Consider the following 25,408-nt stretch of genomic DNA (forward strand, 5'->3'; position numbering starts at 1 on the left):
GTAGGCAAGGTTTTTTTTTTTCCGCCAGGAATCAATTCCACTCGAAATCCATGTCCCAAAACCACCCCTTTAAGCATGGCTCTACAAGCTTGCATGGGAATCACAAAGCTTTCCACACGCCTATTTTGAAAGAAAAAACAGACAATTGGCTTGTGGACTGAAAAGGCTTCAAGCGAACTTTGGTCAAGCTACCTTTCTTAATGTGCAAGAAGCCTTTTCATCAATTTTCGCTGTCCCACAGAGGAGCGTTAAGGTTGCAAGTGAGAAAACAAGAAAACCGAGTGTAAGCTGACACCAGCACAACGCTCCAGTGGCGCAATCGGTTAGCGCGCGGTACTTATAAGGCAGTATTTGTTGAGCAATGCCGAGGTTGTGAGTTCAAGCCTCACCTGGAGCACTTCCCTTTAAGCTTTCAAGTTTTATTTGAAAGATTTTTTTAAGGGATAATGTGCAGGAATATATTTTCTCCAATATTTTCATTAGTAGACGTTAACACGGCTTAATGAAGCACTGACCGCGGTTAAGAACTGCTGGGAGAGTTCATGGTTCCAAAGCAACCGACAGCGATTCCCTGGTGGTCTAGTGGCTAGGATTCGGCGCTCTCGCCGCCGCGGCCCGGGTTCGATTCCCGGTCAGGGAATGTTTTTAATAAAGTACAGCAAAGATGAGGAGAAATGTTTACATGGAGAGGAGCAGAGAAGTTGGTCCGAATGGTCCCGCGAGCTTTTCTAACAAGTTGAAAAGTCTGCGTATCTGATTTCAAGTTTTAATCCTGAGAGATTAATATTGGAACAAGGAATTTTACAATCTTCAAGGAGTCTCTCTCATTTGGCATGGTGCCAAAAGTTTGGCAAAAAGCATAAATGGTGCTAATCTTTAAAACGAGACCAAAATCCCCGCCACTGGATGAAAGACTTAGTGAGCCTCAACATCTGTGGTGTGGAAGTTATTTGAAAGATTTTTAAGGGATAATGTGCAAGGATATATTGTCTCCCACCTTATCAGTAGTAGACGTGAACACGGCTCAATGAAGGACTGATCGCGGTTAAGAACTGCTGGGAGAGCTCATGGCTTCAGAGCACTCGCCAGCGATTCCCTGGTGGTCTAGTGGCTAGGATTCGGCGCTCTCACCGCCGCGGCCCGGGTTTGATTCCCGGTCAGGGAAGGTTTTTAATAAAGCACAACAAAGATGAGGAGAAATGTTTACATAAAGAGGAGCAGAGAAGTTGGTCCGAATGGCCCCGCAAGCTTTTATAACAATTTGAGAAGGCTGCACATCTGGTTCCAGGCTTGGGACAGGAAGTTGAAAAGAGCATCACAAGAGTGGTGTTTGCACTGTTGTCAGAGTGCAAGTTATGACACCGTGACAGGAAGCACAATTGGAAGCTCAGTCTGGGAGAAAACAAGAGTCCTTCAGTCCAGTCCCCCAAATTGCAGATTGATATTTTAGTGCACGTTAGGGTCCGTTTTGCCTGGACTCCAAACGTATTTGCTGCATGCGTTCTTTGGTTATTGGACTTTGAAAATGAGACCTGCGCCTCCTTGACGTGCTCACCTTGAAGCGTCTATTGAAAACCAGGAAGTCTTAGTATGCAAACGTCTTGCACATGCTCAGTAGCACTCCCAGTAGAAGTCAACCAGGCAAATCAAGCAGGTGCCAAAGAGGTGATTTTCCAGAGGAACGTCCAATTTTTGGGGCTCTTTTCAAAAGACATTCCAAAAGTAGTGTTTGCTTGGTTGTTTTTTTTTCTAATTGACTGTTTTAGCCCAGAGCGATCAGTCGATCTCGTATGTCGGGCAACAAACTAGAGTCATAATGAGGGCTCTCTGAACCTAGTTTGCAGCCACCAAAACCAGCCAGTGCTGCTACCACATGCCCCAGTGGCCTAATGGCTAAGGCACTGGCCTCCTAAGCCAGGGATTGTGGGTTCGAGTCCCATCTGGGGTGCTCTCAATTGAGCAAGTGACCGTTTCGGCCCAGTGTAATGCCATTGGCAAGACATCTGGCAGTAGGCAAGGTTTTTTTTTTCCGCCAGGAATCAATTCCACTCGAAATCCATGTCCCAAAACCACCCCTTTAAGCATGGCTCTACAAGCTTGCATGGGAATCACAAAGCTTTCCACACGCCTATTTTGAAAGAAAAAACAGACAATTGGCTTGTGGACTGAAAAGGCTTCAAGCGAACTTTGGTCAAGCTACCTTTCTTAATGTGCAAGAAGCCTTTTCATCAATTTTCGCTGTCCCACAGAGGAGCGTTAAGGTTGCAAGTGAGAAAACAAGAAAACCGAGTGTAAGCTGACACCAGCACGAAGCTCCAGTGGCGCAATCGGTTAGCGCGCGGTACTTATAAGGCAGTATTTGTTGAGCAATGCCGAGGTTGTGAGTTCAAGCCTCACCTGGAGCACTTCACTTTAAGCTTTCAAGTTTTATTTGAAAGATTTTTTTAAGGGATAATGTGCAGGAATATATTTTCTCCAATATTTTCATTAGTAGACGTTAACACGGCTTAATGAAGCACTGACCGCGGTTAAGAACTGCTGGGAGAGTTCATGGTTCCAAACCAACCAACAGCGATTCTCTGGTGGTCTAGTGGCTGGGATTCGGCGCTCTCACCGCCGCGGCCCGGGTTCGATTCCCGGTCAGGGAATGTTTTTAATAAAGTACAGCAAAGATGAGGAGAAATGTTTACATGGAGAGGAGCAGAGAAGTTGGTCCGAATGGTCCCGCGAGCTTTTCTAACAAGTTGAAAAGTCTGCGCATCTGATTTCAAGTTTTAATCCTGAGAGATTAATATTGGAACAAGGAATTTTACAATCTTCAAGGAGTCTCTCTCATTTGGCATGGTGCCAAAAGTTTGGCAAAAAGCATAAATGGTGCTAATCTTTAAAACGAGACCAAAATCCCCGCCACTGGATGAAAGACTTAGTGAGCCTCAACATCTGTGGTGTGGAAGTTATTTGAAAGATTTTTAAGGGATAATGTGCAAGGATATATTGTCTCCCACCTTATCAGTAGTAGACGTGAACACGGCTCAATGAAGGACTGATCGCGGTTAAGAACTGCTGGGAGAGCTCATGGCTTCAGAGCACTCGCCAGCGATTCCCTGGTGGTCTAGTGGCTAGGATTCGGCGCTCTCACCGCCGCGGCCCGGGTTCGATTCCCGGTCAGGGAAGGTTTTTAATAAAGCACAACAAAGATGAGGAGAAATGTTTACATAAAGAGGAGCAGAGAAGTTGGTCCGAATGGCCCCGCAAGCTTTTATAACAATTTGAGAAGGCTGCACATCTGGTTCCAGGCTTGGGACAGGAAGTTGAAAAGAGCATCACAAGAGTGGTGTTTGCACTGTTGTCAGAGTGCAAGTTATGACACCGTGACAGGAAGCACAATTGGAAGCTCAGTCTGGGAGAAAACAAGAGTCCTTCAGTCCAGTCCCCCAAATTGCAGATTGATATTTTAGTGCACGTTAGGGTCCGTTTTGCCTGGACTCCAAACGTATTTGCTGCATGCGTTCTTTGGTTATTGGACTTTGAAAATGAGACCTGCGCCTCCTTGACGTGCTCACCTTGAAGCGTCTATTGAAAACCAGGAAGTCTTAGTATGCAAACGTCTTGCACATGCTCAGTAGCACTCCCAGTAGAAGTCAACCAGGCAAATCAAGCAGGTGCCAAAGAGGTGATTTTCCAGAGGAATGTCCAATTTTTGGGGCTCTTTTCAAAAGACATTCCAAAAGTAGTGTTTGCTTGGTTGTTTTTTTTTCTAATTGACTGTTTTAGCCCAGAGCGATCAGTCGATCTCGTATGTCGGGCAACAAACTAGAGTCATAATGAGGGCTCTCTGAACCTAGTTTGCAGCCACCAAAACCAGCCAGTGCTGCTACCACATGCCCCAGTGGCCTAATGGATAAGGCACTGGCCTCCTAAGCCAGGGATTGTGGGTTCGAGTCCCATCTGGGGTGCTCTCAATCGAGCAAGTGACCGTTTCGGCCCAGTGTAATGCCATTGGCAAGACATCTGCCGGTAGGCAAGGTTTTTTTTTTCCGCCAGGAATCAATTCCACTCGAAACCCATGTCCCAAAACCACCCCTTTAAGCATGGCTCTACAAGCTTGCATGGGAATCACAAAGCTTTCCACACGCCTATTTTGAAAGAAAAAACAGACAATTGGCTTGTGGACTGAAAAGGCTTCAAGCGAACTTTGGTCAAGCTACCTTTCTTAATGTGCAAGAAGCCTTTTCATCAATTTTCGCTGTCCCACAGAGGAGCGTTAAGGTTGCAAGTGAGAAAACAAGAAAACCGAGTGTAAGCTGACACCAGCACGACACTCCAGTGGCGCAATCGGTTAGCGCGCGGTACTTATAAGGCAGTATTTGTTGAGCAATGCCGAGGTTGTGAGTTCAAGCCTCACCTGGAGCACTTCCCTTTAAGCTTTCAAGTTTTATTTGAAAGATTTTTTTAAGGGATAATGTGCAGGAATATATTTTCTCCAATATTTTCATTAGTAGACGTTAACACGGCTTAATGAAGCACTGACCGCGGTTAAGAACTGCTGGGAGAGTTCATGGTTCCAAACCAACCAACAGCGATTCCCTGGTGGTCTAGTGGCTAGGATTCGGCGCTCTCACCGCCGCGGCCCGGGTTCGATTCCCGGTCAGGGAATGTTTTTAATAAAGTACAGCAAAGATGAGGAGAAATGTTTACATGGAGAGGAGCAGAGAAGTTGGTCCGAATGGTCCCGCGAGCTTTTCTAACAAGTTGAAAAGTCTGCGTATCTGATTTCAAGTTTTAATCCTGAGAGATTAATATTGGAACAAGGAATTTTACAATCTTCAAGGAGTCTCTCTCATTTGGCATGGTGCCAAAAGTTTGGCAAAAAGCATAAATGGTGCTAATCTTTAAAACGAGACCAAAATCCCCGCCACTGGATGAAAGACTTAGTGAGCCTCAACATCTGTGGTGTGGAAGTTATTTGAAAGATTTTTAAGGGATAATGTGCAAGGATATATTGTCTCCCACCTTATCAGTAGTAGACGTGAACACGGCTCAATGAAGGACTGATCGCGGTTAAGAACTGCTGGGAGAGCTCATGGCTTCAGAGCACTCGCCAGCGATTCCCTGGTGGTCTAGTGGCTAGGATTCGGCGCTCTCACTGCCGCGGCCCGGGTTCGATTCCCGGTCAGGGAAGGTTTTTAATAAAGCACAACAAAGATGAGGAGAAATGTTTACATAAAGAGGAGCAGAGAAGTTGGTCCGAATGGCCCCGCAAGCTTTTATAACAATTTGAGAAGGCTGCACATCTGGTTCCAGGCTTGGGACAGGAAGTTGAAAAGAGCATCACAAGAGTGGTGTTTGCACTGTTGTCAGAGTGCAAGTTATGACACCGTGACAGGAAGCACAATTGGAAGCTCAGTCTGGGAGAAAACAAGAGTCCTTCAGTCCAGTCCCCCAAATTGCAGATTGATATTTTAGTGCACGTTAGGGTCCGTTTTGCCTGGACTCCAAACGTATTTGCTGCATGCGTTCTTTGGTTATTGGACTTTGAAAATGAGACCTGCGCCTCCTTGACGTGCTCACCTTGAAGCGTCTATTGAAAACCAGGAAGTCTTAGTATGCAAACGTCTTGCACATGCTCAGTAGCACTCCCAGTAGAAGTCAACCAGGCAAATCAAGCAGGTGCCAAAGAGGTGATTTTCCAGAGGAACGTCCAATTTTTGGGGCTCTTTTCAAAAGACATTCCAAAAGTAGTGTTTGCTTGGTTGTTTTTTTTTCTAATTGACTGTTTTAGCCCAGAGCGATCAGTCGATCTCGTATGTCGGGCAACAAACTAGAGTCATAATGAGGGCTCTCTGAACCTAGTTTGCAGCCACCAAAACCAGCCAGTGTTGCTACCACATGCCCCAGTGGCCTAATGGATAAGGCACTGGCCTCCTAAGCCAGGGATTGTGGGTTCGAGTCCCATCTGGGGTGCTCTCAATCAAGCAAGTGACCGTTTCGGCCCAGTGTAACGCCATTGGCAAGACATCTGCCGGTAGGCAAGGTTTTTTTTTTCCGCCAGGAATCAATTCCACTCGAAACCCATGTCCCAAAACCACCCCTTTAAGCATGGCTCTACAAGCTTGCATGGGAATCACAAAGCTTTCCACACGCCTATTTTGAAAGAAAAAACAGACAATTGGCTTGTGGACTGAAAAGGCTTCAAGCGAACTTTGGTCAAGCTACCTTTCTTAATGTGCAAGAAGCCTTTTCATCAATTTTCGCTGTCCCACAGAGGAGCGTTAAGGTTGCAAGTGAGAAAACAAGAAAACCGAGTGTAAGCTGACACCAGCACGAAGCTCCAGTGGCGCAATCGGTTAGCGCGCGGTACTTATAAGGCAGTATTTGTTGAGCAATGCCGAGGTTGTGAGTTCAAGCCTCACCTGGAGCACTTCCCTTTAAGCTTTCAAGTTTTATTTGAAAGATTTTTTTAAGGGATAATGTGCAGGAATATATTCTCTCCAATATTTTCATTAGTAGACGTTAACACGGCTTAATGAAGCACTGACCGCGGTTAAGAACTGCTGGGAGAGTTCATGGTTCCAAACCAACCAACAGCAGTTCCCTGGTGGTCTAGTGGCTAGGATTCGGCGCTCTCACCGCCGCGGCCCGGGTTCGATTCCCGGTCAGGGAACGTTTTTAATAAAGTACAGCAAAGATGAGGAGAAATGTTTACATGGAGAGGAGCAGAGAAGTTGGTCCGAATGGTCCCGCGAACTTTTCTAACAAGTTGAAAAGTCTGCGCATCTGATTTCAAGTTTTAATCCTGAGAGATTAATATTGGAACAAGGAATTTTACAATCTTCAAGGAGTCTCTCTCATTTGGCATGGTGCCAAAAGTTTGGCAAAAAGCATAAATGGTGCTAATCTTTAAAACGAGACCAAAATCCCCGCCACTGGATGAAAGACTTAGTGAGCCTCAACATCTGTGGTGTGGAAGTTATTTGAAAGATTTTTAAGGGATAATGTGCAAGGATATATTGTCTCCCACCTTATCAGTAGTAGACGTGAACACGGCTCAATGAAGGACTGATCGCGGTTAAGAACTGCTGGGAGAGCTCATGGCTTCAGATCACTCGCCAGCGATTCCCTGGTGGTCTAGTGGCTAGGATTCGGCGCTCTCACCGCCGCGGCCCGGGTTCGATTCCCGGTCAGGGAAGGTTTTTAATAAAGCACAACAAAGATGAGGAGAAATGTTTACATAAAGAGGAGCAGAGAAGTTGGTCCGAATGGCCCCGCAAGCTTTTATAACAATTTGAGAAGGCTGCACATCTGGTTCCAGGCTTGGGACAGGAAGTTGAAAAGAGCATCACAAGAGTGGTGTTTGCACTGTTGTCAGAGTGCAAGTTATGACACCGTGACAGGAAGCACAATTGGAAGCTCAGTCTGGGAGAAAACAAGAGTCCTTCAGTCCAGTCCCCCAAATTGCAGATTGATATTTTAGTGCACGTTAGGGTCCGTTTTGCCTGGACTCCAAACGTATTTGCTGCATGCGTTCTTTGGTTATTGGACTTTGAAAATGAGACCTGCGCCTCCTTGACGTGCTCACCTTGAAGCGTCTATTGAAAACCAGGAAGTCTTAGTATGCAAACGTCTTGCACATGCTCAGTAGCACTCCCAGTAGAAGTCAACCAGGCAAATCAAGCAGGTGCCAAAGAGGTGATTTTCCAGAGGAACGTCCAATTTTTGGGGCTCTTTTCAAAAGACATTCCAAAAGTAGTGTTTGCTTGGTTGTTTTTTTTTCTAATTGACTGTTTTAGCCCAGAGTGATCAGTCGATCTCGTATGTCGGGCAACAAACTAGAGTCATAATGAGGGCTCTCTGAACCTAGTTTGCAGCCACCAAAACCAGCCAGTGCTGCTACCACATGCCCCAGTGGCCTAATGGATAAGGCACTGGCCTCCTAAGCCAGGGATTGTGGGTTCGAGTCCCATCTGGGGTGCTCTCAATTGAGCAAGTGACCGTTTCGGCCCAGTGTAATGCCATTGGCAAGACATCTGGCGGTAGGCAAGGTTTTTTTTTTCCGCCAGGAATCAATTCCACTCGAAATCCATGTCCCAAAACCACCCCTTTAAGCATGGCTCTACAAGCTTGCATGGGAATCACAAAGCTTTCCACACGCCTATTTTGAAAGAAAAAACAGACAATTGGCTTGTGGACTGAAAAGGCTTCAAGCGATCTTTGGTCAAGCTACCTTTCTTAATGTGCAAGAAGCCTTTTCATCAATTTTCGCTGTCCCACAGAGGAGCGTTAAGGTTGCAAGTGAGAAAACAAGAAAACCGAGTGTAAGCTGACACCAGCACGACGCTCCAGTGGCGCAATCGGTTAGCGCGCGGTACTTATAAGGCAGTATTTGTTGAGCAATGCCGAGGTTGTGAGTTCAAGCCTCACCTGGAGCACTTCACTTTAAGCTTTCAAGTTTTATTTGAAAGATTTTTTTAAGGGATAATGTGCAGGAATATATTTTCTCCAATATTTTCATTAGTAGACGTTAACACGGCTTAATGAAGCACTGACCGCGGTTAAGAACTGCTGGGAGAGTTCATGGTTCCAAACCAACCAACAGCGATTCCCTGGTGGTCTAGTGGCTAGGATTCGGCGCTCTCACCGCCGCGGCCCGGGTTCGATTCCCGGTCAGGGAATGTTTTTAATAAAGTACAGCAAAGATGAGGAGAAATGTTTACATGGAGAGGAGCAGAGAAGTTGGTCCGAATGGTCCCGCGAGCTTTTCTAACAAGTTGAAAAGTCTGCGCATCTGATTTCAAGTTTTAATCCTGAGAGATTAATATTGGAACAAGGAATTTTACAATCTTCAAGGAGTCTCTCTCATTTGGCATGGTGCCAAAAGTTTGGCAAAAAGCATAAATGGTGCTAATCTTTAAAACGAGACCAAAATCCCCGCCACTGGATGAAAGACTTAGTGAGCCTCAACATCTGTGGTGTGGAAGTTATTTGAAAGATTTTTAAGGGATAATGTGCAAGGATATATTGTCTCCCACCTTATCAGTAGTAGACGTGAACACGGCTCAATGAAGGACTGATCGCGGCTAAGAACTGCTGGGAGAGCTCATGGCTTCAGAGCACTCGCCAGCGATTCCCTGGTGGTCTAGTGGCTAGGATTCGGCGCTCTCACCGCCGCGGCCCGGGTTCGATTCCCGGTCAGGGAAGGTTTTTAATAAAGCACAACAAAGATGAGGAGAAATGTTTACATAAAGAGGAGCAGAGAAGTTGGTCCGAATGGCCCCGCAAGCTTTTATAACAATTTGAGAAGGCTGCACATCTGGTTCCAGGCTTGGGACAGGAAGTTGAAAAGAGCATCACAAGAGTGGTGTTTGCACTGTTGTCAGAGTGCAAGTTATGACACCGTGACAGGAAGCACAATTGGAAGCTCAGTCTGGGAGAAAACAAGAGTCCTTCAGTCCAGTCCCCCAAATTGCAGATTGATATTTTAGTGCACGTTAGGGTCCGTTTTGCCTGGACTCCAAACGTATTTGCTGCATGCGTTCTTTGGTTATTGGACTTTGAAAATGAGACCTGCGCCTCCTTGACGTGCTCACCTTGAAGCGTCTATTGAAAACCAGGAAGTCTTAGTATGCAAACGTCTTGCACATGCTCAGTAGCACTCCCAGTAGAAGTCAACCAGGCAAATCAAGCAGGTGCCAAAGAGGTGATTTTCCAGAGGAACGTCCAATTTTTGGGGCTCTTTTCAAAAGACATTCCAAAAGTAGTGTTTGCTTGGTTTTTTCTAATTGACTGTTTTAGCCCAGAGCGATCAGTCGATCTCGTATGTCGGGCAACAAACTAGAGTCATAATGAGGGCTCTCTGAACCTAGTTTGCAGCCACCAAAACCAGCCAGTGCTGCTACCACATGCCCCAGTGGCCTAATGGATAAGGCACTGGCCTCCTAAGCCAGGGATTGTGGGTTCGAGTCCCATCTGGGGTGCTCTTAACCGAGCAAGTGAATGGTTTGGCCCAGTGTAACGCCATTGGCAAGACATCTGCCGGTAGGCAAGGTTTTTTTTACGCCAGGAATCAATTCCACTCGAAATCCATGTCCCAAAACCACCCCTTTAAGCATGGCTCTACAAGCTTGCATGGGAATCACAAAGCTTTCCACACGCCTATTTTGAAAGAAAAAACAGACAATTGGCTTGTGGACTGAAAAGGCTTCAAGCGAACTTTGGTCAAGCTACCTTTCTTAATGTGCAAGAAGCCTTTTCATCAATTTTCGCTGTCCCACAGAGGAGCGTTAAGTGGCGTAATCGGTTAGCGCGCGGTACTTATAAGGCAGTATTTGTTGAGCAATGCCGAGGTTGTGAGTTCAAGCCTCACCTGGAGCACTTCCCTTTAAGCTTTCAAGTTTTATTTGAAAGATTTTTAAGGGATAATGTGCAAGAACCACGATCGCTCCTTCATTAAGTCGTGTTAAAGTATACTGATGAAAATATCGGAGAAAATATATTCCTGCACATCATCCCTTAAAAAGTCTTTCAAATAAAACTTGCGCCACTGGAGCTTCGTGCTGGTGTCACCTTACACTCGGTTTTCTTGTTTTGTCACTTGCAAACTTAACGCTCCTCTGTGGGACAGCGAAAATTGATGAAAAGGCTTCTTGCACATTAAGAAAGGTAGCTTGACCAAAGTTCGCTTGAAGCCTTTTCAGTCCACAAGCCAATTGTCTGTTTTTTCTTTCAAAATAGGCGTGTGGAAAGCTTTGTGATTCCCATGCAAGCTTGTAGAGCCATGCTTAAAGGGGTGGTTTTGGGACATGGATTTCGAGTGGAATCGATTCCTGGCGTAAAAAAACTTGCATATTGGCGGCTGTCTTGGGAATTGCGTTACACCGTGCAGGTCCAGTGTCTTGCTCGGGTAAGAGCAATGCGAGCTTGAGCCCCTCACCCCATTCACTAAAATGGTTAGTGATTTCCTTAGCAGAAGGAATGCAGTGAATGCATGATTTTTTTGTCAAATGACGACCAGGAAAAAAAAGCAGTTAATTTATTAAGGTCTGGCTTTTATTAAGCACAAGATCCAATAACAAATACAAACCTATGTCTCACATAGACTACTAACTGCACAAAGGTATTGTCCTAACTGCTGTGGTTCAGCAGCCATATTTTTGTCTTTGAGACTTGTGCACGTTGACAAAAAATGATTAAAAATGATGTAGACAATATTTTTGTTTCGTTTTTCAGTCCATGATGTTTTTGGTCAACACATTTTGTTTCCTGTCCTTTCCGTTCCGATGAAATTTAGAGGGGTTTTCGCATTTAGAAACAAAATTCACTGTCACACACTCTCACACGCTCTCTCAGATGCTCTCTGCGTTACTCTCTGTAAGGGACAAGGAACCAGAAAGACACAGGAATGTAAAATATAACGACTTCTTTATTAAGGCAAAAGGAAGGTAATAAAATTGTGACCCAAAAGACGTAATTCAAAAAAAACAAGCCAAAGTCAGTAACTAAAGTGGGCAATAATCAGACAAGCCGAGGGTCTGGAGTACAGAGCTCAGTGAAGTCAGGGTAGCCAGATGAAGCCAGGTCATACACGGGAACCCTGCATACTAAGGAATGCACTTTGTAGCCGGAACAATACACAAGACGTAAGTACATCGAGACATAAAAAACAGGAATCACGCCTAACAAGAACTATACAACTAGTAAATTAATGAGTGAGTCAGGGGAAGGCACAGCTTGGTTCATAGGGGTCCTGGGGAGCCTTGTATCATTTTAAAATATATAAATAATCTTTATTTTTAATTATTATTTTCCTTAATGAAGCGGTGGCTGAAAGGACTTACCTACCCCCCCCTTGTACTTACCTTTCAGCAGTCCTGCGGCGAGTCTACCTGCTAGGTCTCCGTGCCAGCTTGTAATGCTGAGTGCCGGAAATGACGTCATCTTCCGGCGCTCAGCATTACAAGCCGGCACCGAGACCGAGCTAGAGGGCTCGCAGAGCAGAGAGAGAGAGGGGCGCCGAGCGGGTACTGACAACTTGGTAAGTGAAAACCACTCGGCGCCCCTCTCTCTCTCTTCCGCTTTAAAAAAAAAGGGCTTGGGGCGGCAAAGTGCCACCCCTTCAAAAGTGCCGCCTGAAGCAGTTGCCCCACTCGGCTCAATTGTCGGGCCGGCCCTGGGTTAAGACAATATTAATATTCGACATGCAAAAACAATTGCCGGGTCCCAGCTAACTCGCGGGAATCCGTCATGGTGAGCTATCTGGCATCCCAGGACTCACAAATAACAATAAACAAACATATATACTGAATATTTAATTATATTAACAAACAAATGAATAATTTTTTGTGGAAATGTATATTTTATCTGCATGTATATACAGCCAGATGTTTTGGATACATACTTTGAAATAATAAGATATTTTGTTTCCATTGCTTTTGTGTTTTTTATTTGGCACATACTGGGAAATAATGGAAAAATTGGGCCCTTTTAACAATAAAGACATATGTGCAACCAGCAGCCATTTTGTAATCCACAGCCATTGGTCAAGGAATTGATTTTTTTTATGCCATTTATTAATATTCAGTTGTCTTTTAGGTTTTACTTTTGAGAAAGCCAAGCGGCCAATGAGGATGATGTAATGGCTTTGTTGGACAACCATGAATGGGACTAAAAGGTAAATTTAAAGCATTTATTTAGCGGCTACATCATTTTAATGCCATTGTAGACATCTGGAATTCAAAGAGACAGGGATCGGCGGGGAGTTTTGTCTTTCCACCCAAGAGCTTAACTTGACTTCCAACTGACCTTGACTCCACTCTCAGTGTCAAATTTTTCCGGTTGACTTTATTTTGACTGACGATGTGGTGTGATGCCTAGGTTGCCTCAGACTAGGTACAGATAAATAACTTAATTTGCCATGAAAAACATCTTCCCACCACATTTATGATATTGCAGGTTTTTTTTTAATCTAGTTATTCTACTATAAAAGCACATTTTAGTATATACTGTAACTTTTACTTTATGTATTTTTTAAGGTACATTTCATTAGTGCCCTTGTGATCTCTTTGTTCCTTAGGCTGTATATTAAGGGGTTTAGCAGTGGGGTCACAATAGTATAACAGACAGAAACCATTTTTTGTAACCCTGAGTATTGTCCTTCAGATGGAACCAGATAATTAAACACAATTGACCCATAATACATACAGACCACGGTCAGGTGGGAGCTGCAGGTGGAGAAGGCTTTTCGTCTACCAGCCGAGGCAGAGATCCGGAGGATGGCGACAATGATGTTCGCATACGTCACAGAGATGAAAATTAATGGTAGAAATAATATTGGCAGAGAGTTGACCGCACTTACAGTTTCAATAGTCGATGTTTCTGAGCAAGAAAGTCTAAGAAGTGGAAGAAGGTCACAATAAAAATGGTTAATCTTATATGACCCACAAAATGTCATCTTCTGCAAAAGAACAATATGTGGTAAAGCAAAAAGCATTGCACATGCCCAAGAAGATGTTGCAAGAACAATACAAAGCTTGAGGTCCATGATGGAGGAATAACGCAATGGGTTACAGATGGCCAAATATCGATCGTAGGACATCACGGTGAGGAGGAAACACTCATTAGTAGCAGACACAGAGAAAAAGTATAATTGAGTGAAGCACCCAGTCCGGGATATAGCGCTTCCTTCTCTCAATATAATGTGGAGCATTTCAGGTTCGATGGTTGTGGAGAGAAGGATGTCGTTGAAAGACAGGTGGCTGAGGAAGAAGTACATCGGAGCGTTGATTTGGCGACATGCGATGACCAGTGATATGATTGTGAAATTAGCAGACAAAGTTAAAAAATAAATTATTAGAAACAAAAGAAAAGGTAAGAATAAAATGTTGTGAATATTCTCAAATCCAAGAATCCAGAATTCATGGATGGTTGTCTTGTTCTTCAGATGCTGCAGTTAACGCATGATCAAATCAATCTCTAAAGTATATTTGTTTTAAAACCAGTATAGAAACCTTAGAAATGTCTTTTTTTTTTAAGGGGCCTATGCCAGAAAAAAATTGTTTAAATGCAACTAATAGTTTGCAGACGTAATGATAAGATTTCTGTGAAAGAGTTAAAGGAGCCAATGCAATTTTACGAATCTATAGATACAAAAGCATTCTACCTGTCTAAAGGTTTAATCCTCTACATACAATTTCTACACTCTGGTTTCCTATGTATCCCAGTCTTTAAAAATATGTCTCTTTAACTTACAACTAAATATCAGTTATCTGTGATGCAGAGCAGAAAGTGATGGTTAGAAATATAGAAACATGAAATCTGAATGCAGAGTCATCTGCCCATTTTGTGACCAATAAGACTTCAAAACCTTCAATGGATAAGAGAAGAACTTTGCAAGAGAAGAGACTGAATTGCGCATTCTAAGCATGTAAAGGAAATAGGTGTTAATAAATCTTACCATGTCTATAGGGTCTGTCAATGTTCTTGCAATGATTGTCCAGGCCAGTAACAAGCTATCTTTTATAGTTTTTTCGTTTTCTCCTGCCATCATTAAGAATTCTCAAGAGATCTCCTACCAAGTGGTTCCAAAGAGACTAGACAGCTAATTATCATCAAATGGTTTTAAAAAAAAAATGTTTTCTCAAATGTATGTTGGATTTCTAAAGAATTACACTAGTGACACAGGTCAATATTTTTATCCAGCTCCGTTCATAAGAAGAAAACTGAAATGGTCATTCTTTTGAATTTAGCTTTTTTGAAGCTTACCTGCTATCTCATTTCTCCCTCAACACTTGTATGCTTGTCAGGACCAGAGTGGAGGTGGTTGGGCGGCTCTGGCACTTTAATCCTTTAGGTCACCTGGTTCCATCAATGCAGCTTATAACATGATACACAAAGTGGCACGAGAAACATCACCAACATCACCCGATCAGTGGCTGGATCCTCCCCGGCAGCATGCTACACGAGTAGCATGCTGCCGGGGAGGATCCAGCCACTGATCGGGGGATGTTGGCCCCGCAGCCCTCCGGTTCATATTATTGTTCATTGATGTATTATTCACTTTGTATTAATAGCACAATGTGCGATCAGTCACTGTGTGTGTGAGGGTATACTGCAGCCCTATGATCACAGGGCTCCTGACAGGATTCTACCATATTGCACAGTGGAACCCAAAAGGTTGCTGATCACCCCAAGAGGTGATGTTACCAGTTACATCACAGTTGTTTACCGGTGCTCATAGAGATCCATTAGGGCCATGTAAGACCCAAAAATAGATTTCTATACATTAAGCACTGCTCTTGAATAGAGAGCAGTCTAAAGATAAAAAAATGAGAAAGCAAAACAAACTAAAAACAGTAATTTTATATAATATATAAATATACTTTTCTTAAGAAAATCATATCTAGCCCCATATGAGGGATATAGGGATTTTTTGTACAATTAAGTTACAACCACAAACTTTGTGTGTAAAGTGTTAAAATACCATCATTTGAAATACCCTGGAGTGTCTAATTTTCAAAAATATACGGTTTCATGAGGTAAATTGAATCGGCCTACTTCAAAGATGTCCCTAATAGGACATGGGGGAAGAATGACCAAAATTCCAAGTTAAAAACTGAATTGCTCATGTGCCAAATGTGGGATTTTAGCCCCCAAACAAACCGACAAACCTATACATTGGCAGTATGACTGTAAAAATGTCTACCACAAACTTTTGACTTTGTGGTAGAAATAGTGGATGGAAAGAATTAAAATATCAGCATCTGAAATACTTGGGTGGGTCTAGTTTTCAAAAAAAATATAGTGTGATGAGGTAAATTGAATTGGCCGGCTTCAAAGACGCCCCAAATAGGACATTGGTTCAACAATTTGGAAACAAAATGTGTGAAATAGCAATAGGCTGCTTGTATTATTACCCTATAACGTGCAAAAAATAAATAAAAATAAAAAAATGAAAAAATTGGATCTTTATAAACTCAGGACAAATATTAGAATCTATAATGGAAAAACACCAATGAGGGTGCGCAAAAACAAATTCACTTCTGTAAGAAAAAAACTGTCAGGATTCCACCCTACTAGCCCGGACCATGCAATAATTATTTGCTGTTATGTGTGTCTGCACACACTAGTGGCCGCTCTTCCTTCTCTGGAGCACCAGCTATTGATTGCTTGGGACAGCTGAGTCTGATTACCTGAGTGGAACCCGGCCAATATAAACCTGCCCTGCCCTTCATTCAGGGCCTTTGCATTAATGTGTTTGGACCGCTCTGCTTTGGCCCTGTACCTAACCCTGTGTTGTTCCTGCCGTCCTCCCTGCCAGTGGGCATCCTGCCGTCCTCCCTGCCAGTGGGCATCCTGCTGTCCGCCCTGCCAGTGGGCATCCTGCCGTCCGCCCTGCCAGTGGGCTTTCTGCCTAGAGACTTACCTCCTGTACTTGTTGTTCCTGTCACCTTCTTTAATACAGTACCTTACAAAGTATTCTGCCTGTGCTGTGTTTTATTGCGCCTGTCTGTACTAACCGTCATGCATCGTGGGGTACAGACAGAACCCCTTGTATCCCCTGCGACTGGACTCCTACCTGACCTGCTTACCAGGTTCATGACAAAAACGGTATATACATCGCCAAGATTGATCAATCTCCAAAGATACATATGCAACAAAAAATAAAAAGCAACATGGTATAGACACATCGGTAAAATTCTGGATGTATCACTATTGTATCCCTCTTGGAGTAACACTTAATGAGCCCTATGATCCAGGCTCAAAGATATCGGCACTCGGTATATGTGTTTCCAGAAAATCCTTAAGGTCTGGTGGATGTCAGACAGATTCTCAGATGTAGGCAGGAGTGCAGAGAGCAGGGGGAGCCAAACAATAATAATAATAATAATAATAAAACCCTTTAATATAAAAATTCAATTTAAATACAGCAAGTATCACCTTAATTTCTGGATACTTGTCTTTAGTCTCCTAAGATGTCCCAGGAGTAAATGGTCCGCTTGTAACGTGAGTCCCATACAGTGACAAAAAAAAGTCAGAGTTCTGGAGTCGCGATCTCCATGTGTTCTGCTCTATTCAGCGGAACTTCCGGGTTTGTGTGTGGCTCTGCCCCCTTTTGTGTGGCTCCGCCCTTCCGATGACGTTGATGTGTTTGGCTGGGTGCAGCTTCTTCCAAGGACATAGTGTAATGTTCTTTCCTGCCTTCCTTTATACCGTGTTCATACCACAGCCTCTTGTTAACCCTTTGGTGGACTTTATTATAGAATGCTGACTATTGGCAAACCCACCAAAATAACCTGGCTACGGAATACGGGACAGTTGATGGTCTGAGCACGTCATGCACTAACATCCAGTTAGTGACAATTGACGTGCCAGGACCGTCATGTCACAATGTGATTAGTAAAATAAGTGTAAAAAATAATAATAGTAATACAAAAATAAAAAAGTTAAAAAATAAAATAAATGGTAACATGTAAAAATAATTTCCCACTGATGTCACCATCAGGAGAACCTTCCAGTTCCAAAAAATATTTAAAAAAAAGCACCCCCCAAATAAAAACAATATATACCGTATTTGCTCGATTATAAGACGAGGTTTTTTTCAGAACAAATGCTCTGAAAAATACCCCTCGTCTTCTAATCGGGGTCGTGTGTGTGTTAGTTAAATGGGGGTATAGGGTGTGTGTGTGTGTTAAATGGGGGCATAGGGCATTTCTGGAGTGACGTTAAGGGGGCATTTAATAGAGCACTCTGCCTCCTGAAATGCCTTATACCTCCCTATATGCCACTCTGCCCCATAATATGCCTTTTAACCCCCTAAATGCCAGAGTGGCATATAGGGGTATAAGGCATTTCTGGAGGCAGAGTGCTCTATACAATGCCTTTTAACTCCCTTAATGCCACTCTGCCTCCTGAAATGCCTTATACCTCCCTATATGCCACTCTGCCCCATAATATGCATTTTAACCCCCTAAATGCCAGAATGGGATATAGGGGTATAAGGCATTTCTGGAGGCAGAGTGGCACATAGGGGGTCAAAAGGCATACCATGGGGCACAGTGGCATATAGAGGGTTAAAAGGCATATCATGGGCCACAGTGCCATATTGGAGTGGCAAGCCTGGGGGCAGATGTGCGTAACTGGGGGACAGGTTGGAAAATACAAGAAATAAAAACAAAAAAAATATTTTTCTCAATCATAGCTTTTATTAAAAAAAATAGTTTACATGAATTAACATTTACTGGGAAAACTTTCTTCCTTTGGGGTCGTCTTTTATTCAGGCTTTTTCTTTTTTTCCTAAGTTAATATTCAGATTTTGGGGGGTCGTCTTATAATCAGGGTCATCTTATAATCGAGCAAATACGGTATATATATATATATATATATATATATATATATATATATATATATATAAATATTTTTATGAGTCCATCATAAAATTAGGGCTAAATCTTCTAACAATTCTCACATGGAAAGAGTTAAAATACTGGCATATTAAATGCCCATGGGGTGTCTACTTTTAAAAAATGGGGTAAATTGATTTGGCCGGGTTCAACAATGTCCCAATAAACACACGTTAACCAATTAATTCATACCTGAAGTAAAACATGTGTGAAAAACCAATGCAAACAAAATGACTACCACAAAGCCGGTGGTAGAATTAGTGCATGGAAAGAGTTAAAATACTAGTATTTGAAATACCCTGGGGTATCTAGTCTTCAAAAACATATGGTTTGGTGGGGTTTGATGATTTCATTGTACAGCTTTAAAGATACCTGAAATAGATCATGGGGGCAGAATTACCAGATTTGGAAAAAATGGTTTTGAAATAGCAAAACGCTACCTGTACTTATTGCCCCATAATGTGTAGAAAAAAGCAAAAAAACATAAAAACATTGTGTATTTCTAAACTCAGGACAAATAGTAGAATCTATTTAGCAGGTTTTTTCATTAGCTTTTATAGAGGAGTAAAAGATGTTTCAAGTAAAAGTAAAAGCCCTTCTTCTCCTGTAAAAAACAATATAGAACTTGTGTGGGTTGAGTAAACGGGAAAGAAGAAAATTACAGCTAAACACGAGCAGCGCAGAAATGTTAAAACACCCATTGTCACGAAGGGTACAAAAAGTAAAATCAGCCATTGTCACGAAGGGGAAAAAGGAAGGCAGGAAAGAACATTACATCTTAAGTACAATGCCATTTAATCTTTATTTTTGGACTTTTGGATTACAGATTGAATTGATCTCCTTCCATTGCTTTAACATTTAATAAATACTCAAACACACATTCCAACTGATTGTTTGCCTTATTTATTCCAGTCTTTTTGCAGAGTTCAAATTATAGCCACCTTACTAAATTGCTCTTTGGTTTTACTTAAGGCTCCAAGTGAGATGCAGACTGAGTGTACCATTTAAAAGATTTAATAATTTGTATACAAAACTAATATGCATCCGGAAAAAAACTACATTTACTACTCTTTCCAATCACTGCCCAGTAAGATAGCTGAAGATACCTCATCCAGGGCTTCACAAGGGAGTTTTTCCACCAAAAATTCCTGTAACCCTTTAATGTAATTAAACATATTTTTATAATATGTTGAATAGAAGCAAGATATTTTGACATCAGGTATTCAATTTTTTGGTTTTTTGAATGTCGACATTTAAATATTTTTCCTTGAACATTAATAAATGAATATATTGAAAAATAATCAAGCTTTATTGCATGATGCTCCAATAAATGTCCTTTATCAGTAGGCCTGGAGTCCGCCATTGCTGTCAGTCATTTATATTTTAGGTGACTTTTCATGCTCAAACACCACATGCACCAAACACCACATGATAATAAATGACTTCTCATCTAGTAAAATCCTGTCCTTCATAGACTGAAGATAAGTAATAACAAACTGTTTAAAAAAAAAGAAAAAGAAAAAGAAAACAAGAAATCTGGAATGAATTCCCCTTTTGACCTGAAGAGGACTTTAACAACCTCACAATGTGCCTGGCACCGGAAGGGAATACCCAGCCAGATGTGCTCCACAGCAGGGCCGGCCTTAGGGGTGTGCGACCTGTGTGGCCACACAGGGCGCCATGGCAACAGGGGCGCCTGCCCGGGACTTAAATTAAAGCATCGTTTTTTCTTTTGTTGTTTTTTTTTTACTTTATTTAACATCCTCCATATTAAATAAAGTTGTTTTAACTTTATTTAACATGGAGGATGTTAAATAAAGTTAAAACAAACAAAAAAACCCCGATGTTTCAATTTAAGTCCCGGGCAGGCCGGGCGCCGAGCGGTCGCTTGTGAAGTTTTCAGCGACCGCTCGGAGCCCCTCACTCTCTGTGATTCCGTCGCGGTGCCAGCGTTTCATGCTGAATGCCGGAATTATTCCGGTGCTCAGCTGAGAAGCACGCACTGCGGCAGATCGGGAAGATGGACGCCTCCCGTTCCCACCGCAGCACTCCGGCAACGAGGTAAGTAAGGATAGGGAGAAGGAGAAGGGGCAGAGGGGGGTAGTGAGAAGGGGCAGAGGGTGCCAGAGGAGTAGTCCACACAGGGCGCCAGAACACTTAAGGCCGGCTCTGCTCCACAGCCAACAGCTCGCCCTCTCAAGCCACCCAGACTGACCGACATCTGTACACACCAGAGCCCTGCCACAAATCTACCCAGGCTCAGCCCCAGTGACAATATATTAATTAAGCTTCCTTGTATTCATGATAGTGAGGATTATTTGGGTTTTCTACTATAGAGATACATTATATTAATTTTATTTTATTTTTGGAAAGATACATTTCATTAGTGCCCGTGTAATCTCTTTATTCCTTAGACTGTATATTAAAGGGTTTAACAGTGAGGTCACAATAGTGTAACAGACAGAAATCATTTTTTGTAACCCTATGTACTGTCCTTCAGATGGAACCAGATAGTTAAACACTATGGTCCCATAATACATACAGACCACGGTCAGGTGGGAGCTGCAGGTGGAGAAGGCTTTTCGTCTTCCAGCTGAGGCAGAGATCCGGAGGATGGCGACAATGATGTTCGCATACGTCACAGAGATAACAATTAATGGTAGAAATACGATTGGGATAGAGTTAAAAACACTTACAGCTTCAATAGTGGATGTTTCTGAACAAGAAAGTTTGAGAAGTGGAAGAAGGTCACAATAAAAATGATTAATTGTATTTGATGCACAAAATGTCATCTTCTGTAAAAGAACGACATGTGGTAAAGCAATAAGTACTCCACATACCCAACATGAAGATGTAAGAAACATACAATGTTTAAGGTCCATGATGGAGGAATAACGCAATGGGTTACAGATGGCCAAATATCGGTCGTAGGACATCACGGTGAGGAGGAAACACTCATTAGCGGTGGCAATAGAGAAAAAGTAGAATTGGGTGAAGCAGCCAGCTCGGGTTATAGAAGTTCCTTCTCTCACTATAACCTGCAGCATTTCAGGTTCGATGGTTGTGGAGAGAAGGATGTCGTTGAAAGACAGGTGGCTGAGGAAGAAGTACATCGGAGCGTTGATGTGGCGACATGCGATGACCAGTGATATGATCGTGAAATTAGCAGATAATGTTAAAAGATAAATGATTAGAAACAAAAGAAAAGGTAAGAGTTTAACGCTGTGAATATTCTCAAATCCAAGAATCCAGAAATCCTGGATTATTGTTCTGTTCTTAAGATCCTGCAGGTGATGCATGATAAAATAATTCTCTGAATTTTTTAAGAAATAGAAATGAAGTATGATGTAAGTATCAAGATTTTAGTAGAGTTAATGAAATCAATAGTATAAAAAAAATCTATAGATATTAGAGAGGACATTAGTGAATCAGAGCTTGGATTGAACGCCTACTGCATTAGAGTATTTAGATAAATTACATAAAATTTGTAAAAAAAAATTTACATCATAATAAAAATTTGAAAATAGAAAAAATATAAGATATATGCTTTATGTAAATTGTTATTAATGAACTGTGCATTCTAAGCATGGAAGACGTAAGGAAAGAAGCTCAATAACTCTTACCATGTCTATAACGTTCTCTCTGTGTTCTTGCAATATTTCACTAGGTTGATAACAATCTGCCTTTTATATCTTTTTTTTTCTTTCTACTACGAGCCTCAGTAATCCTCAAGTGATCTCCAAACGAAACAAACTAATTATTCCAAATAGACTAGATCGCTAATTATCTTCACGTTGTTTTACAAGAAAAAAAAGTCTTAAATGTGTTTTGGATTTCTAAAAAAAAAAAATATATACTAGTGGCACTGGTCAATGGTTTCAACCAGATGTGTTAACAAAACTAAAATAGTCCTATGGTATCGTATCTTGTGTCTCATTTCCCCATCAACCCCCTAATACTCTGTAATCTTGCAAGAAATGGGTCCTCAATACATATATACCAGTTTGTTTTGTTTATATCACTGTTAATTTGTATATTTTTAATATTGCATTGATAACACTATGAGCTACTGTATGTTGTCATACTATATATTTTATGTAATAATGCAAGTAAACATATGCGCCATATGATTTTTAATCATTTGAAAAGTGAACCCTTAATTCACTCTTTTCATTAACAACACATTCTGTCTACTCAATGCCAGGCACCACAGGGATTCGAACCTGCAACCCTTTGGACTCCAGGTGAATCACCCATCCACTACTCCACCGAGTGGATCTTGGACAGTGATGTCCTCCTGCTTCTTCTTGGACCATGCTGTTCCCTAATGCTCTTGAAACACCTGCCCCTCGTTTGGTCAATTAAGGCTCAATATAAGCCACGCATCAGCCTAGACTCATTGCTAGAGCATTGTGTTCCTGGCCCTGTATGCTGAGCTACGGCTTTGCTGCATTTGAAAATTCCAAATTTGAAAGCTAAAATGCGCATGTTCCAGTTTTGCCCTCATAGCTTCCTCAAAAAATGCATGAACCATGCATGTGAGGCCTTGTTGGAACCGGGGGATGTTGGTGAACACAATTTGGTGTTTTTTTCTGCAGTTGCACATATTCTATACAAAATATAATATAAAATCTAAAGCAACATTGCAACATATGCAAAAAAAACAAAAAAATATAAAAATACCTCAAAATTTGGCAGAAATTGGCGATAAAATACCTGTTTGAAAAGTGTCAAAATGACCCTAGTTGTACACCTTGACTTATCTACTGTTCATAAACATATAATTTTGGGGGGATAATCAACCGATGCAGTTATTAGCCTACCATGCCAAATTTGAAAACAATTACACTTTTAAAACGTGATGCATGCCTTGCAATATTTGCCCTATGCTGGTCAAAATAGATGAAAATCCTGGCCATATTGGGTGGTTTCCAAATCAGGACAACTTAATGAATATATTTTGGATAATGTTTTCCCGTTGGTTCAATGTGTGTACAATTTGTATGTATACAAAACTGGAAAAAAATGAGGTTTTTTTTCATTCCCCCCCTACTTTTTCCAGTTTATTCCAAACAAAACAATTTACTACCCAGCTTAATATGGTTTCAAATGAAAGTCCTACTTGTGCTGAAAAAAACAATATATTATTTGTGTGGGGGGTGCACTAATTGATAAGAGAGAAATTACAGTTGAAGAAAGACATAGCAAAAACACAAAAACGGCTCCGGTCTTTTAGCACCACCTTAGTAACAAAAACCCGGTCCCGAAGGGGTTAAGAACTATCTTCAGTGTAATGAAAAACCTGCAAATCTCATCATCACAGAGTATGTCTTGGATTACACGAAGAGAGAGAGAAGAAACTGAGGCTGTGGTTCTCTAAGATATACCTACCTGCCAAGTTGCTTAAAAAAACACATGTGCAAGTGTACCAGTACACCCTCGCCCCAGTCCTCCAATCAAAGGGGGGAGGACTTTCCAGGAAGCTCTGCTATTTTGGCAGAAGTCTGACCTCATTTTTGGAGATACCTACGAATTGACAAAATCTGCAAATTGTATTAAATTTGCTCAAATCCAAATGTGCAAGTCTACTAGCTTGTATAGAAATAAAAAGAGTGTAAAAAAGTAAAAAAACAAACAAACAATCAAACATTAGTACAAGAGGAATGAATGAATGAATCTTATGATAACAAAATTGTGGGCTAAACAAAAATATTTTAAAAAGTATTCACAACTGTCTATCAAGTTAACCTCAGATTTGCAGGAGAGTGCTGATTTAGTTAAAATTCTGCCCATTTTCATTTCAAGAAGTCTATACAGCCCTCTATTCTATAGATCTCTTATTTAAATCCTACACAATGCACACACAACAAGAAAATGAAAAAATGAAAAAGTAAAATTTTGAGTTTCTACTTGTAAACTTCAAATTTTCATGCAGCACTTTTGGTGAGGTTCTCTCCGATTGGAGGATATGGGAGAGGACATCACCCGAAGCGCTGCCATTGATGATCCAACTTAGGGCAAAATCACAGTGTTTTCAGCAAACTACCACCAAAATGGTGGCGCTTCCGGTGACGTCCTCTCCCCCAATCCTGTCCGCCAATTAGGGAGAGAATGTCGCGGAAGCTCCACCATTTTGGTGGTAGTTCGCAGAGATGTGGACAAAAATAGAAGAGCGAAGATGAAAGGCAGAAGGTAGAAGAGAAAAGATGAAGAACAAAAAGATGCAAAAGTAGAAGCAGTCGGTAGAAGCAGAAGTGGTCAGCATAGAAAGTAGGGAAACATTTACAGAGCACGAGAGAGTGATAGAGTGAACGAGAATGAGAACCCAAGAGAGTGAGAGATATGGGCATCAGGCAACAAATTTCTTTCCCGAATGATAAATGCCCCTCGTTTTTTTTGTGTGAACCAAATGAGCAGGCAACATCATAGATCTGTGCATTCAGCTGTGCTTGCAGTGACGTCTTCTTCCCGATTTGGGGACTCACCGAAAGTGCCATAAGTTTGCCCTAACTTGAACTCAGGGGAATATGGTGGCCCTAGTGGTGGCGTTAGAGGATCGGGGAGAAGTTCCTGCTGTCTTATGCCTGCGGAGATGCAGACAAAGATAGGGAAGAAAATGGAGAAGATAAAATAAAGAAGATGAGAAAGTGGTTGACTGAGGCTTGTCTCACAGCGAACCAATCCGATAGAGCTATGTCGCAAGGAAACAGGTGGGATTCCAGATCCTATATTAAATGAACCTGGCATAGCTATAAATTAAGTGGGTAGATGGGATTTGGACCCTGCGCGTCCCTTTAAATTCTTTAAACTTCTGCCCATTCACTTTGATGACAAAGCTGGCCTCTGTGCTGATGAAACACGCCACGTATTGTTGGTTATTCTTATTCATCCCTGGTTAATAAATTGTGCAGCAAGCTGTACATCCCATTTGGCAGCATCGTAGGGATGAATCCAGATATTTTGTAGAAATGTATCACTCTTTCTTTTAGTAACTGACTTTTTACGGCTATTGA

At 42.0% G+C, this 25,408-nt stretch overlaps 2 protein-coding genes and 16 non-coding genes across 18 annotated transcripts; 16 read left to right on the forward strand and 2 right to left on the reverse strand.

The window, feature by feature from the left end:
* Positions 1 to 304: 304 nt before the first annotated feature.
* On the forward strand, positions 305 to 397 carry TRNAI-UAU (transfer RNA isoleucine (anticodon UAU)). Its single transcript is given in 2 exon segments — positions 305 to 342; positions 362 to 397. It is a non-coding gene; the product is annotated as a tRNA-Ile (tRNA).
* Positions 398 to 1,875: 1,478 nt separating this feature from the next.
* On the forward strand, positions 1,876 to 1,948 carry TRNAR-CCU (transfer RNA arginine (anticodon CCU)). Its single transcript has one exon. It is a non-coding gene; the product is annotated as a tRNA-Arg (tRNA).
* Positions 1,949 to 2,312: 364 nt separating this feature from the next.
* On the forward strand, positions 2,313 to 2,405 carry TRNAI-UAU (transfer RNA isoleucine (anticodon UAU)). The gene is given in 2 exon segments: positions 2,313 to 2,350; positions 2,370 to 2,405. It is a non-coding gene; the product is annotated as a tRNA-Ile (tRNA).
* A 696-nt stretch (positions 2,406 to 3,101) lies between these two features.
* TRNAE-CUC (transfer RNA glutamic acid (anticodon CUC)) lies at positions 3,102 to 3,173 on the forward strand. The gene has a single exon. It is a non-coding gene; the product is annotated as a tRNA-Glu (tRNA).
* A 710-nt stretch (positions 3,174 to 3,883) lies between these two features.
* Positions 3,884 to 3,956, forward strand: TRNAR-CCU (transfer RNA arginine (anticodon CCU)). Its single transcript has one exon. It is a non-coding gene; the product is annotated as a tRNA-Arg (tRNA).
* Positions 3,957 to 4,320: 364 nt separating this feature from the next.
* On the forward strand, positions 4,321 to 4,413 carry TRNAI-UAU (transfer RNA isoleucine (anticodon UAU)). Its single transcript is given in 2 exon segments — positions 4,321 to 4,358; positions 4,378 to 4,413. It is a non-coding gene; the product is annotated as a tRNA-Ile (tRNA).
* A 171-nt stretch (positions 4,414 to 4,584) lies between these two features.
* On the forward strand, positions 4,585 to 4,656 carry TRNAE-CUC (transfer RNA glutamic acid (anticodon CUC)). Its single transcript has one exon. It is a non-coding gene; the product is annotated as a tRNA-Glu (tRNA).
* A 1,235-nt stretch (positions 4,657 to 5,891) lies between these two features.
* On the forward strand, positions 5,892 to 5,964 carry TRNAR-CCU (transfer RNA arginine (anticodon CCU)). Its single transcript has one exon. It is a non-coding gene; the product is annotated as a tRNA-Arg (tRNA).
* A 364-nt stretch (positions 5,965 to 6,328) lies between these two features.
* TRNAI-UAU (transfer RNA isoleucine (anticodon UAU)) lies at positions 6,329 to 6,421 on the forward strand. The gene is given in 2 exon segments: positions 6,329 to 6,366; positions 6,386 to 6,421. It is a non-coding gene; the product is annotated as a tRNA-Ile (tRNA).
* A 171-nt stretch (positions 6,422 to 6,592) lies between these two features.
* Positions 6,593 to 6,664, forward strand: TRNAE-CUC (transfer RNA glutamic acid (anticodon CUC)). Its single transcript has one exon. It is a non-coding gene; the product is annotated as a tRNA-Glu (tRNA).
* A 453-nt stretch (positions 6,665 to 7,117) lies between these two features.
* Positions 7,118 to 7,189, forward strand: TRNAE-CUC (transfer RNA glutamic acid (anticodon CUC)). Its single transcript has one exon. It is a non-coding gene; the product is annotated as a tRNA-Glu (tRNA).
* A 710-nt stretch (positions 7,190 to 7,899) lies between these two features.
* On the forward strand, positions 7,900 to 7,972 carry TRNAR-CCU (transfer RNA arginine (anticodon CCU)). Its single transcript has one exon. It is a non-coding gene; the product is annotated as a tRNA-Arg (tRNA).
* Positions 7,973 to 8,336: 364 nt separating this feature from the next.
* Positions 8,337 to 8,429, forward strand: TRNAI-UAU (transfer RNA isoleucine (anticodon UAU)). The gene is given in 2 exon segments: positions 8,337 to 8,374; positions 8,394 to 8,429. It is a non-coding gene; the product is annotated as a tRNA-Ile (tRNA).
* Positions 8,430 to 8,600: 171 nt separating this feature from the next.
* On the forward strand, positions 8,601 to 8,672 carry TRNAE-CUC (transfer RNA glutamic acid (anticodon CUC)). The gene has a single exon. It is a non-coding gene; the product is annotated as a tRNA-Glu (tRNA).
* A 453-nt stretch (positions 8,673 to 9,125) lies between these two features.
* On the forward strand, positions 9,126 to 9,197 carry TRNAE-CUC (transfer RNA glutamic acid (anticodon CUC)). The gene has a single exon. It is a non-coding gene; the product is annotated as a tRNA-Glu (tRNA).
* A 704-nt stretch (positions 9,198 to 9,901) lies between these two features.
* On the forward strand, positions 9,902 to 9,974 carry TRNAR-CCU (transfer RNA arginine (anticodon CCU)). Its single transcript has one exon. It is a non-coding gene; the product is annotated as a tRNA-Arg (tRNA).
* A 3,038-nt stretch (positions 9,975 to 13,012) lies between these two features.
* Positions 13,013 to 14,539, reverse strand: LOC128491712 (olfactory receptor 476-like). Its single transcript, XM_053464024.1, has 2 exons — positions 14,450 to 14,539; positions 13,013 to 13,939 (listed from the first exon to the last, which is right to left on the reverse strand). The coding sequence occupies exons 1-2, from the start codon at positions 14,537 to 14,539 to the stop codon at positions 13,013 to 13,015; spliced, it is 1,017 nt and encodes a 338-aa protein (XP_053319999.1).
* Positions 14,540 to 20,749: 6,210 nt separating this feature from the next.
* LOC128491713 (olfactory receptor 2M3-like) lies at positions 20,750 to 21,508 on the reverse strand. The gene has a single exon (XM_053464025.1). The coding sequence runs from the start codon at positions 21,506 to 21,508 to the stop codon at positions 20,750 to 20,752; it is 759 nt and encodes a 252-aa protein (XP_053320000.1).
* Between the last annotated feature and the right edge of the window lie 3,900 nt (positions 21,509 to 25,408).

Source organism: Spea bombifrons, chromosome 4 (assembly GCF_027358695.1).
Source record: "Spea bombifrons isolate aSpeBom1 chromosome 4, aSpeBom1.2.pri, whole genome shotgun sequence".
In the NCBI taxonomy this organism is placed as follows: Eukaryota; Metazoa; Chordata; class Amphibia; order Anura; family Pelobatidae; genus Spea; species Spea bombifrons.